Source organism: Aplidium turbinatum, chromosome 17 (genome assembly GCF_918807975.1).
Source record: "Aplidium turbinatum chromosome 17, kaAplTurb1.1, whole genome shotgun sequence".
NCBI classification, from domain to species: domain Eukaryota; kingdom Metazoa; phylum Chordata; class Ascidiacea; order Aplousobranchia; family Polyclinidae; genus Aplidium; species Aplidium turbinatum.
In genome coordinates, this window is record NC_137488.1 from 19515155 (window position 1) to 19534693 (window position 19539).

Consider the following 19539-nt stretch of genomic DNA (forward strand, 5'->3'; position numbering starts at 1 on the left):
GTAATCTGGTATGTTTTCTTTATTATGTATTTTCAAAACCTAGCTTAGAACCTTCAAAAAAGTTAAAGTGTTTTTTCAAATGTATATGAACGTATAAAAACTAAGCAAAAAAACATGATTTAAAGTTCTTTTTTTTGTTCAAATAGAAAAATGAAATAAATGCCAAAAAAGTAGTTTTCGACTTCTATGGAACGTAAATCAGGAATTCTACACATCCAACAAAAGTGACAATTAAGTCAAATTTTACAATAATAACGGTGTGCTGTAAGTTATAGAATAAACGTTTAGTTTTGCTTTTAGAGTTTTTTAACTTCTGTTTTTTTTACCCAGCCAGCAAATCAGTCGTTTTTTACATTGTTTCAACGTCTACAGACATTAAATCAATGTAAGATACGACTGATTTGGTGTCTGGTTATTTTTTACTTGTGTACAATAAAGTGAACGCAAAACTGAAGCTCTGCCACAAAAAGATACTGCAATAGGCTCATTGTGTCTTTTCCATTCCCTGCCTGCGATGCAACATCCTTTCCTCAGTCTGATCGACTTATACTGCACGAGGCAGAAAGATTTCATTGTTTTGCGGGCAGCTTGCAGTACATTCAACTCAACTTTCTTGCTTACTAAAACCCGATATTTCTACAACCTTTCTTATTATAACATTGAATCCTATTCTCTGTCGCTATGCGTTAGGGTTGGGACTGTGAGAATCGCAATGGTTGAACCTGACAAGGTAGTGACTACAGTGAGGTCAGTTCTTCTCTACCTGTGCTTCCTTCAGCTACTACGTCGGCTGTTTTTAAACGTTTAGCGTTGAAAAGTGACCTTGATCAACTAACTTAGCCGAGCGTCGAACTTAGCGTGGTTCAAATTAAATCATTTGTCCACTTGCTGTACGTTACAAAGAATATTAATTTGAACCTTCAAATGGGCTCCACGAATGTTACTAGCCACCCCCACGCTATACAGTCAAGTCATCTTACAATAGTGTTCGAACAACCTAATTAGTTACTGCTGTGTTAATTTTAGCTTTCCTAACACGTTCGCCGGATGAGAAAGCTTGGATTTGTACCGAAGTTCAACGTCTACAAACGTAGTTCCATCTTTAAAATAATAAATACGTTTTAAAAGGTTATAACATTGACCTAATTGCTTCATTACACGACATTAGGGTTGCTAATACCTCCGCTTTATTGTCTGCGAGCTTCATCTTCGCCCCCTACTCTGAACGAACTGGTTTACCAAGAAGAAACCATTAGCATGAAAATGGATAGCAACGTGGTAGCTGTTATTATTAAGGCATTATGACTGGTATGCGTATTTGAAATAAATATATTTTAAAATGCTATTTCGTTGAATTGCAGCAATTCTTCGTGCTATTATTTTTGCAAATTAGAAAGAATTTCTGTGGCCCCCATTTGGGCTCCACCCAATCCCAGTATAAAAAGCTCAAGTCAAAAATGCAAGAATAAAAAATATTAAAAGCATAATGCGGCCTGTCGAAACTTTGCAATCAATTGACTCCGCTTTCTACTGCTGCGTTTATGGTAAAAAAAGTGAAAAAATTCCTAAAGATTGATTTCCGTTTCACTTGATCTGTTTTTGTGTATCGTGCACAGTTATTATCTAATGATCTTGTTTTACAACTAGTTCTGTACTGGTTGTAACTCTGCTTGCGACAACGTTTCAACCTGATCCTGCTTCTATTTCTTTCGACTAAACTTTTTCAATTTGCGATTAGCCGTTACCATGGTAAACACTGTCCTCACTAACCACACAAGAGTACACGAAATGACCTTTTCCACACTTTTTATCATGAATGGTGCTGCTTTCATACAAACGAAAACAAACTTGCTTATCATTTTGCAATAAAACAACGCCAATTAACGGTAATTGACTGTAAAAAGAAGAGCTGCTTCCGCGGACTTTGTTTCAAAACAAACATACGTTTAGTTTAGTTTTTCTTTTGCAGTTTAGCCCACTGTTTATTATGAAACAAACATACAAGCGATTAGGATGCTGCATCTATGTGATTTCTCAATAACCGCTTGACATTTTGACATTATTTAGTCTTTTTCACTTTTTATCGCTTTTTCTTTCTTGGGCTATAAGTGCATTCGTCAACAAACAAAACCTACTTCTGATAATAATTTCTTCAATAAACTATCGAGTTTTAATTTTAAGTTTTATTGTTTTTCTTGATCTTTCGTCATATTTGTAGTGTCTCAGCACTAGGCTAATATTCTATAGTCTGACGTCTATACACAGTAATGTCAAATCACAAGTTTCTTGAATAAACTGGTTTTGACCTATACGCAATTTGATGACTCATCCATCTATTTATAAGATTTTCAACTCCAAGTCAAGTTAAAGCTGTTCTGCGGTTAGAAAGCAATTCCACCAGATTCTACAGCAGAAAGATTTCACAAACCTAAACTTATTGTATATTATAAAAAAGTGTCAAAATTATGGTAAAAAGTTTTGTCTTTTTGAAATATTTCTTACTTTGGTGCGGGTGGGCTATAACTAAAAGAACGAAATTAACAACAGAATTTTGCTGTGTCTGACTTTCATGCTAAATGGAAAAGGTAACAAGTTTTGCAAGTTTGCTTAATGGAGCGTTTGAAGCTTAGTAACTGACAGATAAACTGATTATGAAGTAGCGTATAACTGAAATGCATGCTAACAACTGACAAAGTATGTTGAATCTTCTACTGAGCAGTACTGGCCTATCCTTTGTTGATTGTAGTCAGATAAGCACAATCGCAACCCGGTGGTTACCGGTTACCGAACTTTCGAAGTGAGTCGTTCAATAATGGTTTCTGGATGGCAAGCGTTTTTGTTTATTCCTTTCTCAATATATTTTTGGTGAAACGATAAAAAAAATAGCTTTTTTTCCACGATTTTAAGCCACAATTGTTTCTCAGAAGCTGATAAGTGGACAAGAAAATTTACAAAACGAATTTCTGAAAAAAGTGGTGTTTGGTGTTAAAACACCAAACAAGTTTGAACTTTAATGTTCTGAAATCTGGAAAACTTGTCCTAACAAACCTGCAGAAAACAGTCTTGTGTACTGAAGAAGACACACTTGTGTGGCGAAAGCTCTATACATCAATAAATTGATTTTTTTGGTTTGGTGTGATATTGTTTACTTTATTTCAAATGTTTTGTCACAAAGTGTGAAAACAAAGTTTTGTTTTGGGGTCTTGTCTACCGTTGAAACATTAAATTTAACACCCGAGCAAACATTTGAAATATTTATACTCACAGCCGCAGCACAAAGAATTGCTACTTTTTGCTTGAACTTAAAAACGTTTCATTGCTTTTAATTTTACCAACCAAGACTTAAAACTATGGCCAAGCACTTCTAGCCGCAATATTTTTACAAAACTGTGACAGAATCGATCAATTACAGTGGTGTTAATATATTAATTAAGGCTTATACCCGATTAATATCTAATAATGACACGCAGGGTCGTGCGGTCAACGTCCACACCTAATTGCTCTTCAATCATCTTGTAAGATTTATGACGTCACACAAGTTCACGTGGCCGCCCTCTTGATTAGCGGCTGTTTGAAAACTCGTTGGAAAAAAATTGTTCTTTGGATTTTGTAAATAAAAAAATGTTTTGCACCAGTGATTTGTAAGGTCTGGGTTCGAATCTCACTGCTGCCACCATGTTAACAAAAAACGTTTTATCCTTTGAGTATCAACTGTGCACGGTGCAAGTAAGAAGTGCGCACTGTATAATTCACAATAATCATTAATAAACAGAAAACACGACTCTGACCAATTGTGACGTCATAGATTGCGCTTGATGGCCTCAGATTTAACGAGTGACAGATTTCTTAGTTTGCATGTGTTATAACATTGAATCAACATAACAATTATGTTTGTTATATCTTGTATTTTATTCGTTCATCCAGTCAACAAAAGGGTACAAGTTCGATTTCTGCTAGAAGCAGACACGGTTAAGATTGTCTCAATCTGATTTATAAACAATAGGCTAAGAAAGGTAAACAATAAGTCTGAGACAAACCTACACAAATTCACACGAAACTAAAACTCTTTCGCAATTATCCTTCCTCGTTTTTCCATGGCTACCTGGCTTCATTAAATTTCTCTCTTCTCGGTACCCCATCGAACTTGGGCAGGCTTCAAAATCATCGTTCTACTGCGGCACTTTCAATGGTATCAGCTTTCTTGTCCAAAACTTCAAATGTGACCTTGTTACATTTGCTGCAGAAGATCGTCTTTTTCACATTGATGCAACAACGGAATTTTACAAAAAGTTTGATGAAAAACATGAAGACTCAACTGTGGCTGCCGAAGGATAATTATGTTTAGGAATATCCACCAATGCCACCACAAATCCTTGAGTGACACAATCATGACATATGCCTGAAAGCCTGACCTGAGTTATGCTGCAGATTTGCTTGGTCGATTTATACACAAGATGGTGGATTATATTAAGTGGCAGCTGAAGCATATCAGCTTCACAAGTTGCACTCGCAAACATACAATTAATTTGAATTACAACAAAAAATGCTTCATAATTTAATAATCGTCGGTTTCTGTTTATTTAACGTCTATTTTACATAAAGAAGAAAAACAATCTGAAACTTTATTTTCAGTGCACCAAAAATTTCGCTGAAAGACTTTATCAATTACGTTAAGATTTCGAAGAGAGCTAATTAAATTAGCAGAGCACGAAGTGACCGACTGTTTATGCAGCACATGCTATTTTTTATCATAAAATTCTTTAAATAGCGCCTGAGGTTATCACCTCAGTGAGCGCTGTGTGTTGAGTATACGTTGCAATGATGTTATTCTTCGTTTCTTGATAGTTATATTTTTGAGATTGTATTTTCATAAAATTAAAAATATGTTTTTACTTGTATCCAGTCAATTTGTTTTTCTTTCAGTTTATTTTTCAAGATACTTTATTTCTGAAATGTCGTCGTTTTGTATACCGTAGTCGACCCAGACCCAAAATCCGTCCTTTTTACATTGATTCAACGTCTGCAGATGTTGAATCAATGTAAAAAAGACGAATTTAGCTGTTTGGTGATACGACCTTTTACAAACTACACGGTGTTAAGCTCATGAATTTTGCCATCGTTGCCAGTGACGTGCAGTGTCCCAAAGTGATGTCAGAATTTCATTAAAACTTGCTGAGGGAATTTCAATTTTTGTATTTCAATTTTTGTTAGATTCTTGTAGGTATCAAGGAGGCGAGAAGAGTACCCCCTGGAAGAAAAATGTACAAGTTTTGGGGGTTTATTATTGCAATTAACTTGTGAATTTTTGAGTTTCTGTTGTAAATACTTTACCACATTTCGGCTTACTTTATTGTGACGACAGCTTCTGAAGAGAGTCAGACGAAAAACTGCAGCTTCGAGCTGTGAACAACCTTTTCCTCACTATTTTTTTGTTTCTAGTTTTATTGTTCGATAATCCAAAGCTCATTAAGCAACGAAGAGAACGCAATTAATAGTTTTAAACCACAAATTATAACTGCGCAGCAATAGTTCAAAGTCTCGGTCATAATTCGACTTGTAATCTTCCAATCATGCAAAGTGAGAAACATTCGACTGCGTGATCAAATATATCAAATCGAGTAATTAGAGATATTTAAACGAGTTCTTATACTTTGTTTAGATTATTAAATAATAATTTCTTGTAAATGGACATTAAATATCACCTTTACTTTAATTAAAGAAAAAACAGGTGATGATTCATTACACCAGATGAAATAAATGTTTTATTTTAAATGAATCACGGCAGCCCTGCTTGTGATATATGTCGTGATTCAATAACAAAATGTGTTGATCCGGTGTGCAGTGTGCAGTGTGCACCCGACCTCTGTCAGGGGTGGGAAAAAGGAGCAGTATTCCCAGAAACGCTTGGAAAGTTTAATAAAAAAATAAAGAAACAAAAATATGTACCAAACGCACTGCCATCGGTTTGTTATGTTGGTCCAGAAGTAGCAAACGTCATTAAATAGACTGTTATACGAACGAATTGGCCTGCAGAAAGTTCGGAAACTTTGCTAATGTACCGATCAAGCCATCGGTGTCCCGTATAAAACGTAAAGACATTTTTTGTAATAAAACAATCAATTTAAGTCAAAATATCCCAATTTCAACTCTTAAAAGAGATGAACCTGCATGTTTCTTAAATAAATCTGGTTTGGTAAAAATAAAGTTGTTTTTATTTCCAAATTGCGGGCTGCCTTGCAGTCGTCCCCTTGACAGGCGGTAGGCTACAGCTTTAACCAATAAAATCATTCACAGTTGCTTTAAGTTTCAAACCAGCTTACTTCTAAACATCTTTAGTTGTGAATTTATAGAAAATATATTCACAATGAACGGAAAACGTGAACAGAATCTCTTTCTTTATTCTCTAAAAGTAAGAGCAGTTCTTTTGGTGCAAAATATGTTATGGATCACACCATAAAGATAATCACTAACAATAAACATTTCAAAAATGTGGTTGTTTTAAAAATTTTATGATTTGCTTTGTTTTGCATAAATCTGTGTGATCAACAAAACTAACCCAGGCAGCAAAATCCGTCATTTTTACATTGATTCAACGTCTTCAGACGTGAATCCATGTAAAATGACCGATTTTGCAGTCTGGGAAACGATTCCTCCATTTCTCCATAAACAGTTAAACACTCGATGTATCACCGAAGCGTCAAACAAACTGGAATTTTTTTGACCAGTGTAACATGACGATCTTGCCAAAACAATTTGGATCGTGAGCTTTCATTCCACTAGGAAAACTCGAAATTAAACTAAAGTCTTGAAAATAAAGAGACGGCGGAATATTCTTTTCTTTTTATTGATTGAAATAAATAGAAAATGCAACCACATATTTTTACTTAAAACAAGCTTATTGCGACTTTGGTCATATGAAAAGCATTTTATGTTCACTTTCACTTGATCTACTTGATTTCAGGCTTTGTACGTTTGTATCATAATAGCTCATTGTTCACCATCAATTACCTGCATAGATTGGGAGTGGTTTTTCTACAATAATAGGCTTGACAAGATGTTTATTTTGTGATATGCCCTAAGCCCAAAGCCGTAGCCAGCTCAAAATTTCTGCAGGAGGGGCAAACTGAATTTATTGCACCTGTCAGTGATGCAGGCAACCAGTCGGCGAAGGTGAAGCACCCGAAGGGGGGGTCTGGGGGCCTCTTACAGAAAAAACTGAAAAAAAAGTACCTGAAAAAGTTGAGAAAAATACCTGCATATCCCAATACATGATTGAGGTTGTTAGGCATGTAAATTTCACAAAGCTACTTTATGCGTTGCTTCACTTGTGTTCAACTGTTCATATGTTGCAGGAGCCACCAAGTTTGCGTTCAAATACAAGCCACAACCTTCCGAATCTTGATCAAAACATTTGTGTTGTAGATGAAATCTTATTAAACAACCTGGCTTCAAAATACATCATAAGTTAAGCAGTGAAGTATCCAGACTGACATGTTTAGGAAGAAAACACTTTTTGGGGCGCAGATATATTTAGAGTTAAAGAACAATTTCCAAGAAATGATGCAATAGAGTTGAAAATATTATTTGTTTGGGTTAAGATGACATTGTAGATAACAGTTGTCCCCCTTTTATTGATTGATCACAATTACAAATTTTTATTTTCAGGTCTGCAAGGAACTTCCAATACTCTCACCTAACTTCTCCTTATGACTTTCTGTCGCAAAAGCTTGACTTAAAATGAAAGACCGATTTAGTTGTATTTGAATTTTACATGATCGTCGCTCCAATCAATCTAAACAAGTTCAGGGTTTTCAATTGGTTTGCAAAGCGATTTCAACAAGTCGAGGAATCAGTGGCGTAGCCAAGGGGGGGGGTTTTGGGGATTGCAACCCCCCCTTTGGCACGCGTGTGACGTCACAATATTGAGAATGATGCTTTCAGTCTAAAAAAAATTGCTTAAATTTAAACAAAATTGCATTAAAAGAGCAAGTTTTGCCAATACTAAACATCTCAGCCAGGAATTAGCAACAAGAAAACATAGAGACTTAGCTTTATTTCCGAAAAATGCAGAAGAAAACATGATCTTATCCTTTTGCTATGCCACCAGACACCACCATTTTACAGGAATATTCGTAACTACATTTTTGTTGAAAATGCTCTCAGAATGCACCAAACTCAAAGTAATTTTTCAAAATTTTCTGGGGGAGGCCCCCCAGACCCCTCGCCGTTGGGTCGTCAAAACCCCCCCTTTCAAAATTCCTGGCTACGCTACTGCGAGGAATATCTGAGAACCTACGTAACTTGCAGCAACCAGCTGCCGTTATTCAACAACTGGTTCACTTTATCTTAGATAGATTTGAGACCCGGTCCACGCACACACGAGTAAACCAGCTAAATTCCACCACTGTATATGTTGTTTTAACTTTTTGAAACATTGGATAAGTATAGCGGTTACTACGAAAAAAAATAGTTAAAATTATTATGAAGCTGCGGAGCTAACAATTACGTTAAAGGTTTGTGCGAAATTATGATCTTATGTGTAGGCCAAATTTTTATTGACCTAAAAATCCAAAAAAATTGACTTTGTATTTTATATTTAAAATAAGGCTGTATCAACGATAAAAGAAAGTTATTTCAACGAAAAAATATTAAAATCTTTAACAGAATATATTAGGCTTATCTGAAGCCTGTACAGTATAAGCAGACAACTAACTCCACATTGTCGCATAATGTAGGATCATTATCAAGAAAACTATTAAGAGCTATTGCCGAAGGAGCGTTACTAAAAAAACTTTGCTTTGACTTTGCTTATCTTACGTTATGCTATTTAAACTGTTATAGCGGAGTGGGATTAATGATGAGAACAGCACCACACTGCTGCACAAAAGAAGTCATTGTAAATGCGGTAGGCTAAAGTTTGAAAATGAATACTGTACGGTATAGGACAAATTTCAAAGTTTAAAAACTGTATAAAATTTTTTTGAAATTCTTTGTAATATTTATTTTCAGTTGTATTGTAGAAATTGGTCTATTAGATAATCTATGTTGCAAATAGCAAAGGGACTACAGTCCATTTAGTTTTAATCTTGCGTGTTTGAAGACAGTATTTTTGTCGGAGGTTGCAACGGTGGTTTGTTCTCTGCATGAGAAATTGAAACTTGCCTAGGGAAAATTTCCAATTGACTTTCTCCCGATCAGAAAAACTTTTTGAGCGGCCAAATCAAAATATAACAAAAATGCAGAAATATTCCAAAGCATTCCAACATAATTCCGGAACCAGTGGTGCCACTTGACGAGCGTTCAAGCGCTCGCATCAAAGCAAACAACAATTGTGCCACTATGACGTCACACAGTGGGCACGGGAAGTGCATCGTTGCATGACACTGGTTAATGATTTTCGAAATTTGCAACATTTACTTCTGGATTGTTTGAAGCGCTGAGCTTTCTATGCAAGTAATACGTTCCTAGACGTTGAGTAGATGCAAATTAGTGCTGGTTTGCAATGCAGTTTATGCCTGTGTGTTCCATGCATCAGACATTGGTAGAATAATTCGGTTTAGAGATAACTGCTTTGGTGAATGACGAATGAAACAGCAGCATTAACTTTTGACAGAAAGTTAAAAGATTAATTATTTTATTATTCGCTATTACCTATAATTTATATATAAAGCAAGACAGTTTAGTCAAACAGTGGGATAAGTTACTCCATTGCTCGTATGGTGCTTCAGTGAACGTTTCAGCAACAGCATTATGTTTGAAACTTCAAATTACCAGGATGGATAAGCGATGAATCAAGCAGTTTAGAAATAACGAATTTTTTTGATTTAGTTTAACCTTATTTTTATCCAATTGCGATTTGTTGTTATGAAAATGATGTTGTCGATGACACATCGCTATTTTTCTTTGAATCACCTTTTCAAAGGAAAGAGGCTTTGTTGGGTTAGGCTTCTGCTAGATCACATGGAACTTATCAACGAGTCATTGGATTCTGTCTCCGGCACAGATCACACAGACTAGGCACTTTTCGTGGCACAAGTTTAACATGGTGTTGATGATGTGAACTGCTATTTGGCCCTCAAATGTTTTGGTCTACGCTTTTGCAGTCTTTAACGTCTTTAACGAACAACTAAAGTTTTTCAGCAACTGCCTGGTTTCAATTGTCGTATCATTGTCCTTTGCAAGGACACCGCGTCATCATCGGTTTATTGTTCCAATGTAACCTCATTGAATAATCAATAATAATAATAATAATAATGTTATGGTTTTATTTATTGTCGCTCTACAACAGCTAAGGTCTTTTAGCGACAGGGCTCATTTTTAATTAATATCAGGTTTACGATGTTATCACATTATCACCCGACTCATTCCCACTGCGCTATGCAGGATAGAACACAATCGGTACCGTTTTTAAAGTCTTCGGTTTGACCCGACCTGGAATCGATCTCAGATCTACCAGCACCAGAGTCGAAGGCGAAACCACTCGGCCACTGAGCTGGTCATTGAATAATCACGAAAGAACACAAATGGCATCACCTTTTAAAAGCTTTGATACACCCTGGGCTGGAATCGAAAAGAGGCCCATTTGCTGGGACATCAACTTTGAGGCAGTTGCTACAATCTGTTGATCTAAAACCCAACGCCAAACCATTGTGTTTTGCTTCTCATGCAGTTTATCATTTATCTAACGTTACTGTATGTTTCATCAACTGCAGTACGTTTGCCCATGTTGCAGCAACGCCATCTACCTGAGGCAACTGGCGCAGAACAAATTTCTCAACGATGCGAATGTGGGAACTCCTTTGCTTGTATCTCGCCATTGTACAAGGGAGGTTGGTAGTGACGAAATGTATCGGTATGCAGACGTTGAGCCAATGCAAAAACGATTGATTTGCTATTTGGGTTACTTCTGCTTTTTGATTAGTCTTGCTTCAATTACTATTCGAGGCATACAAAAGACTGTTCTTTTTGAAGCAAATTAACAGGCAAGAGTGAGGTGAGGGGCGTTGAGGTTAGCGAGTGTTCACATCATCAAGTGGAAGCGCACAAGGCTATGCAAACATGCAATTGCTAAAAAGCCTGTTTTTCTTGCAAAGAAGTGTGTCACTTGACGATAATGCTAGGGAGTTGTTTCCCCCAGTTCGGTTCTCACTTGATTTGTGTCAAGTTACAGCAGAACAATTTTAACTTCTTGAAGCAGATTTTGTATAGTAAAATAAAATAGTTGTCTTGTAAAGTAGTTTTTATGGATTGTGGTGAACTGTCATAGACAGTCGACATAAATGTTAGTTTTGCTGTGTTGTTGCATCACAGATGGGCTCGAAAGACGATTGGGGATTCTGCTTGGAGGCGCAATAACATTGTGGTGAGAGTTTGCTCAGGAGCGATAACGGCGATTGTAATTTTGCAGTGATGGCAAAGATACTGTAGAGTCAAACACCTTTGTATCGGTGGGGTGCTTAAAACTAGACAAGTGCATGCATAGTGTTGGTGGTTGTGAACAGTGGCGGATTCAGGGGGACGTTTGTAGTGACTCTTCCTTCTAAAATATAAAATAGTAACTTTATTCACCGTGTATTTTCGGATTAATGTAGATCTAAACAACATTGCGTTTGGTTAAACAAAGTGGTTATTTTTACCCATTTGTTGCCATGGTTACAATCAGGTGTTGCCAGAGTTAGGATTAAAGTTAGGAAGGGTTAGAGTTAGGAATGAGGTTAGGGTTTTGATCTTTGCCCAGGACTAAAAACAATTTCCAAAATACAAGTTTTTGTTTTCAACAACTTTAAACTTTTCTCAAATTAGGGCAGAATTTCTTATCTGGCAACGCTATATAGAGGCTATATTTATTCTATGTGGCGTAAATATAGCCACAGCCATGGCTAAAATCACCCCTCCTAAAGCTACTTGCTGGATCCGACCCTATAGTCATGAATGAAAATCAATTTGAGTGTTGCCGAGCTACAAATCAGACGATTGAGTTTGTCGTCTCACTTTGGAATGATCTACCACTGGCCAGAGTCGACGTTAAACCACAACATAGACGCCGCAGTTAGATCTTTTCACAATCCTGTATCTCGCAGCTAGTCATAAGCCAAGAATTAAATGTAAAATAAGCACGTCACAATGCCCACTGTCAGTTGTTCTTGCTCAGGTTTAAGGGGTTAACATAAAAAAAAAAACTTAAATTTTGTAGCAAAACTATTTTTGGATACTTCCGACAACACTCCTTTAAGCAAAAGCGGAATCAGCAATGCAAACAAGCTCCTCAGACAATGAAGAGGAAAAAGAAGTTGATCCAAGAGTTAAGGTTTGAAATTCAATTAAATTCTTTTATTTTTATCCTGTCCATTATACAGAAAGTTTCAGATGCTGGATGCAAATACAATTATTATTGTAACTGTCTCCGCCGCCAGTGTAGCCAAATCGTTTGGCATCCGCTGGCTTCGATCAGTCTTTCAACAAGGTTGATAGGATCTCCATTCTGTTTTGTCCTTTGCGATGTTTTGCAATCGATGGAGATGTGGTGTGCTGAGCAAGGATCCCAGGCCAGCTTTTCTGATGTCAGATCTCAGCAGTTGTAATAAATTGGTACGGTGACGTCCGGTTCGGCCTTGGTACTTTTTGCTGCCAATTATTGCAAATTCAAGGGCTTTCTGAGGAGGTGAGTCCTGGTGAAGTCTCAGAATGTGTCCAAACATGTTCCATCTCATGGTGGAGATCTTGCAAGACAATGGTTCACTGTTGCATATTTTGTAGAGATTTTTGTTCGAGATAAGACTGTTTGGCCAAGTATGACCAGTTATGACACGTAAATGTCTTCGATGACAGGCATCCAATCTTTCAAGACTTGCTTTGGTAACAGACCAGCTATTACAGTTGTAGATCATAATCAACAAGCTTATTGCAAATACAATCACAAGCTTATTGGGTAACAATGTGATTGTTTTACAAACTGCCATTTCCACTCATATTAGAAACGTAAAAGCTTTCGTGATGCCTGGCTGAGAAAACTGTTGAAACTTGCTTTTCACCTGTATGTGTTTCAACAAGTGGATTGTGATGAGGAGTGGTGCAGTTTTTGATGGAAAGGTGATCAAGTTGAACCCACCACTCCTGCTCTCATTGTGACATGCTTAGACAACCACAACTCCCGGCAATGGGGGTGTTGGTACACGGGTGCACCCTTGTCTACAATTCTATACCTTAATTCAATTCAACCAAGTCTTGGATGTTGATGTGTTGATGTGCTTTGTTGCAGGACCACTTAACAATAAAATGTCGCATGTTACATGAAATATGCCTACCAAATAAAGTAGGCTGCTGCTCTGCATTGCGCAAATGAAGGAAAGCTGGAAGCTGTATCGTGGCCATACCCGTTTTCAGGGTCAAGCAGCTACTTTGGTCAAGCTGATACTTTTGAATGGACGTAGTTGGTTGGTTTGAAATCTTTATCCTCGGGACTGACAAAGCCTTTGATAGATTAATCCTCGCAGTTTCGCATACTTGTAGAGGCTTTAAACCCCTGACGCAGGGCCGGTTGGCGAGATTAGGTTAGTGAAGTTTCCGGTTGTTGAAGTGTTGTTACCGGAACATATTTCATTCACTAGGTGGGGCTGAATGAAAAGCAGTCCTGAAATGCGTTGCTCAAGCGCACACCCCGAGAGCCGAACCAACGCCCCTTGATCTTGAGTCGGGCGCGTAACCACTGAGCTAACGGGGCGGACAAGCCATTATAAACGGCAACCGTAATATTCGGTGATGTGCCAATTTAACTTAAATTATTTGCCAGGGAGAACTGGATGCCCTCAACCAATCAACTGACGACATTAACAAATACGAAAACGAAATTTCGGAGGAACGAACGAAGTTTAAACAGTTGCTCAGTGATGCCACCATGCAGTTGGCCATCCTTGGAAAAAAATATGGAAAGTCGATAGAACGAGCCAGACCTTATTACGACACAATGAAAGAAGTCAAGCAAGTAAGTTCAAAAGTTGACCTCGAATCTTTGCGCCGCAAATCGCAAGAACAAAGACTTCTGCGGACAAAAAGTTCAAAAATTAAAATAGCAAAATAATTTTGTTTGGTGGAATGAAAATTCAATCCAAAACACAACAGCTTGTCTTGAAATTTTCCCAATATTTGCTTAACCTAATTCTGAAACAAACTGTATTCACGGACAGTCAATAGTAAATTCTAACGGTCAAAATTTATTCTGAAGTTGGTTGCTTGGAGTGTTGTCGTCCATCATGGGTTTTTAGCCTATGGGAACGTTATAAAGAGGGGAACCACCTACATAGAGACTAAAATATTATAATCTGTCGTTAGATGTTATTTTTTTTTTATCAAAAGTGAAGCAATCGACTCTTTAGCTGCTTTTGAAACTTTTGCTCTTTACGATTGCTATTGGCACCAATTTCCTTCTACAGTATGTTCGACCCCGGCTTAAACCGGTTGAGAACACTGTTCCCTTCTACCCAGGGCGTAATAAATTAGGTAAGTGTTGTTGCTGAAGGAAAGGCGAGTGAGAGCAAGAAACTGGTCGCCCTACTCTCGTTAATGTCGAAAGTGTAGCATGATGAGAACCTTATCTTTATCATGCTCCGGATGCTTGATTCAAGCCGGAGAACCAGCTTTTCCCCTAATGTGGTTTATTTACAACATATTAATGACCACAGGCGCAATCGGCGTTGCAGCTCGCGACTCACAATTATCAAAAGTCGAACGGGATTCACCGGGCGGCCAAAGAAACGATCGCCCTGGCTGAACAGAGACTCTCGGAGTTCGGTGACCAGAAGGTGGACGCGGCTTGGCAAGAGATGTTGAATCTTCAGACAATACGCTTCATGCAAGCGGAAAGCGACAGGTAATATGATGACGGGAATAAAGTCTTTTGTTATGGTGTAGACATGGTGCGTTGAAGCTTGGCAGAGAGTGCTGCCCGTGAGTGAGGTGAAATACAGACGGCAACCCACATAATCGAAATTGCTCGCTGTGCAGACCATCTTATGATATGGAAGGCTTAGCCTCCATTGACGATGACACTAGGCAGTGGCTAACTAACGGGTGCCCTGATATGTAGCGACAATATGAGAGAAGTCATATTGAATGTTTGCGATTTTATTCAAAAGCTGTAAACATTCTATTAACTTCAGAAACCGGGTCTTGCGTCAATGGTTCAAGCCTCAAATATACAAAACTGCCATAAATAAGCTTCCATAAAGGCTTTCTCAGTCTGAGCATGGCCTTTAGAGCAAGGCCATGATCCGAGGGTAAAGATTTCAACAAATTATTAGAGATTGATACATTCTTTAAGGTAATACGAAGAGCAACATCTTTTTCCTACTCCCATGAACTTCATTTACAAGGCGTCTGTTTAATTTTAATCTTGATTGATTTCTCAGTATCTTCACAACTGAATTCAGCCACCCTGCAAAGCTTAAAACCTACTGGAAAATTGTTTTGGCTTTTAAATTAGCCTTTGATAACATAATAGTATGTAGCCTACAGTGACTAAATTTTGAAGGAAATAGCTTTTTCACCTGTAAAATTTAACTTCTAAAGAAACTTGTGATTTTCTTCGTGTTTTACATCTACATCAAGGTGAAACAGGCTGTCAAGGGTTTAGAGATTGATAACTATAATTTGATTTAATTTGCTCTGCTTGGCTTTTTGCTTGGCATTGAGCACTTTTTGTACTATTAATAGTATTTATTGCTTACATCTACATCATATATTTTACATCTTCATACATAAGTCATCACATCACACATCTATACATTTACGTATTGACATATGTTTTGTTCATTTTTTCTGATTTATGTAACTTTTGGGCCATTTTATTTTTAATAGAACGCGAAGTGAAAAAATCCACCAGCAGGCTGCCAAAAAATATGAATATTTAAACAAAAAAGCTAAAAAACAAAAATCAAAGCACAAGATATCCACTGCAACGGCAAAAAGCTATTTCGAAAGTAAAGAAAAACTTGAATTCAAACTACAGGTTGGTTTAGTATGTTTTGTTGTTACCAAAGAAATATTGTTAATTGGAAACTTTTCTTGAAGTAGCTACTGTTGTGTGTAAACGTTTCCATTTACTACAGTAGGTGCCGCTAAATAGCGATACGTCCTTGAAATACGTTGTTTAAGTGCTCGGCTCTAGATTTGAACCAGTGTTTCTAGCACTTGCCGTTTCTCGTTTCCAAAATCTCGTGTTGACTCAAATGGTATCTATCAAATTTACTGAAGCTCCTAACTCAATGAATTACTGGCTTTATAAACAAAACGGAAAGACCTATTGAAAGTGGTTCGACTCTCGGTGCTGGCAGTCGAGCCAGCCATCAAGGCAATTCTCCATTTAGCAGCAGTTAGAAGTTCATATGGTCAACGCGTACAGCAAAGGCGAGTTTTTCACTTTCAAATTGAAAACTGAAGTAATTTTAGAACTTAGTCTTTAGGCTGCCAAGTGACAAGCTACTATGATTTTATCATGCTATATTTACACCTCCTAGAAGACCTAGCTGTTTCAAAAATATTATTTGACTGAACAATTATAGAAACAGCGTATTAGAGTGGATGAAGTACAAAAGAAAATAAATGACGCGAAATCCAGATACAAAACTGCCCTTTCCAATTTGGAAAAAATATCGCTGGAAATACACGAACAACGGCAAAAGTCTCGCTTGACGGCGCTCTTGAACGAGCGGGGAGATGGCGAAGGAAGTGCGACACCTGACGATGAGAATTTAGTTTCTATGGCCCAACAATCTCAATTTGATCTAAACGAACCAAGATCATACGGTAAGGACTTACAATGGTCTGAAGTTATGAAAGAGTTAATTTTATCTGATCAATGATCATCATCATCACTTGCCATCTTCTGTTGCAGTACATTGTGCACTACCATGGGACTACATGCTTCTATGAGCATCTATTTTGTGAAATTTCGTTTGGTGCTCTAAAATTGATCCCGGCCCATGCGTGAAATCACATAGAAAGATTTAAAAAAGGAGCATAAAGTGATTTAATAAAATCAAACATAACTTAAACATTGTTTCTTGACAGCAAAGTTGGCCATTTCTGACCTCTGAATATATTCGATTTAATCATAAATGTTCCAATAAGTTGAAGTGCTATCTGGGAAGTGACGTTTTTATTGTGATATCAATTTTATAGATGACGTAGCTGAATTGGAAGCTGAATTGGACGATTACACTTTTGACGATGACGCCAGTGATGACGAATACGATTATTCATCCAGTGAGGAGGGAAGTGTATCGAGCGAAAGCAGTAAGTGCCGCCTGATCACATCTATAATTTCAAACTGATTTTTATCCTGTAGTGTTTAGGCCAGTGGCTTTCAACCTTCTTGGTGGAACGGAACCCAATGAAACATTCCAAAAGCTCGAGGAACCCCTGTTCAATAATTTAATTGCCTCATGCAAAAAACATCGTTTGATTAATAAGAACTCCTTGAAGCGAAGAAAACATGTCGTTAAAGTGTAGCAAATTTATTAATAGTGGCAAACCTAATCAATATTTGATTATATTTAAACAATATGCATGTAATAATAAAATAGACTCTCGGATTTGAATGTAAACTTGCGGAACCCCTAGACTTACTGGCGGAACCTTAGGGTTCCGCAGAACCCTGGTTGAAAACCACTGGTTTAGGCCATACGAAGGGAAAACTCATTAATAACTTTGTATGCTTATTTGGCGGTCTACCATACACACAGACAGAACGTTAACATTGTGGGAGCTTCAATTCATTGCTATCTTGCAGAGTGGTTGTTTGCAAGGCGGACTCGATACCAATAATGAGGTCCTTGGGCTTAAAATCAAGACGCTTCTAAAAAAATCGTGGTGTTTTTTTAAGGTTTCTTTTCCCCTTAAAAGAGTATCGTATTGATATCAAAATGAAAAAACTTGAAATATATTTTTAATTTGTAAGAAAAATTACAATAAAAAATATTGCTATTTTTTAGGTGGACGCAGGTCGGCACCTATGTCGCCAACTAGCGGCCGTCATTCAATCAGTCGGGTGTCGTCATATAGACGCCAGGTGAGCACCAGCTCCATCGGGGAAGAGCGTCTTGGACCTCTTGGAAGGTCTCCTAGGATGAGGAGATCCAAGAAAAAGCAAATTCTTACACAGCAAGGTAAAAAGCAAGGTTGCCAGATTTTTTTGAACTTTCCACCCCAATTGCAACTAAGAAATAGCCCAATGGTCACAAGGTAATGAAAGATGACAAGCACAAAATACGACAATTTCGCACAAAATGTAGTAAAAAGCAAATTTTTCGGGTGAAACTGGCATTTAGTTTGAAATGATACGCAACCAAACCACAAAAAATGCGACTGCTAAAGTGTTCCCCGACTTCAAAACTCAACTTCCCCATTCCATGAGAAAACTGTTAAACTGACAACCCTGGTATAGTAAAAACATTTGGTTCAAAAGTGGCTTGATTTATTCCACCTTCAATTTTGTAACTCGTTGCGACATTTTTCAGATTCTGTCATTGAAGAAGATGACGTATTTAATAACAACTCCACCGTGACCGTCCCACCGCAAGCAGTCAACCATGACAATTTGATCACCACAACATCACGTGATCAAACGTATGACACGCTTCACGGAGTAAGCACCCCTATGACGTCACAAGTCGTTTCAGATGACAAGAAAGAATCAGAATCTGACAATTACGACATATTTGAAGATCTTTGTTGATGTTCTCATTATGCTTTCTGTTCTCCATTCCCGGATGTAGATGCTCCGCTAAAGTTTAAGGGAGTTCCCCTTATCCCAAGAAAGCGATGCAGTGAAAGAATTCAATTGTTAAAGTTATTTATTCGAAACCCCAACAGTGTTTTCAGTGCAATGAGCCATTGACAGCTCCAACCTGTGGTTGCAGTTGTTCGCTCCACCTAATGACGGTTTTGGTCCTTTTTTCCTATTAACCTCGTTGTGTTATTGTGTCGTTATCATTGGGCATTGTCATATTATTGTTACGTTTTGGTATTTCATGTTTATCAGCAATTTGATACTTCTATATTTCAATCACCAGATTATCAATTTTCTGCAGTAGCAGCTGACATATACAGAGTGAAAGCATCGCAAACGTGAACAAAGGGAGACGAACTCGGGCTAGATCAGAAACTAAAGCAAACAACGCACCATTCTTTCATCTTTTCATTGTCAGCTTTAGCAAGTTCAGCGGCAGTCGAAAATAATAATAATGCTTTTCCTATAGCGCAGTATCCATTGCAGAATGCGTTTCTCCTCAGCGCTTTACAAATCAATAAACAAGAACTTCTGACGTTTAATTTGCTCGTTTCAGATCGCAGTGGTGGGGGCTGATCAAACAATGACGTGCTAGCAAGTGACCAAGTAGGGTGGTGAACTCTAAGCCCTCTAGTTCTAATTTAATCTATGTGACGTCACGAAAGTTGAATATCTATCATTGACACAAATTATCGTTACCGGTACGTCTGAAAAGCGGTTTTAGAGTTCACAAATCCTCTGGTTACGTAGTTGAC

The 19539-nt window shown here is 37.6% G+C and overlaps 1 protein-coding gene across 1 annotated transcript; it reads left to right on the top strand.

Annotated features, from left to right (window-relative positions):
• Nucleotides 1-12157: 12157 nt before the first annotated feature.
• LOC145786738 (SH3 domain-binding protein 5-like) lies at nucleotides 12158-19313 on the top strand. The gene is made up of 8 exons (XM_082598465.1): nucleotides 12158-12307; nucleotides 13790-13981; nucleotides 14679-14866; nucleotides 15853-16003; nucleotides 16557-16800; nucleotides 17176-17289; nucleotides 17988-18161; nucleotides 18513-19313. The coding sequence occupies exons 1-8, from the start codon at nucleotides 12251-12253 to the stop codon at nucleotides 18728-18730; spliced, it is 1338 nt and encodes a 445-aa protein (XP_082454591.1). The 5' UTR covers nucleotides 12158-12250; the 3' UTR covers nucleotides 18731-19313.
• The last annotated feature ends 226 nt before the right edge of the window (nucleotides 19314-19539 follow it).

What these genes read in the sequence shown, in the direction of transcription:
- LOC145786738 (XM_082598465.1), top strand. Translation starts at nt 12,251, where the DNA reads ATGCAAACAAGCTCCTCAGACAATGAAGAGGAAAAAGAAGTTGATCCA. An exon ending in ATGCAAGCGGAAAGCGACAG is followed by an intron (nt 14,867 to 15,852) that starts GTAATATGATGA and finishes TATTTTTAATAG; the next exon opens with AACGCGAAGTGAAAAAATCC. An exon ending in AACTTGAATTCAAACTACAG is followed by an intron (nt 16,004 to 16,556) that starts GTTGGTTTAGTA and finishes GAACAATTATAG; the next exon opens with AAACAGCGTATTAGAGTGGA.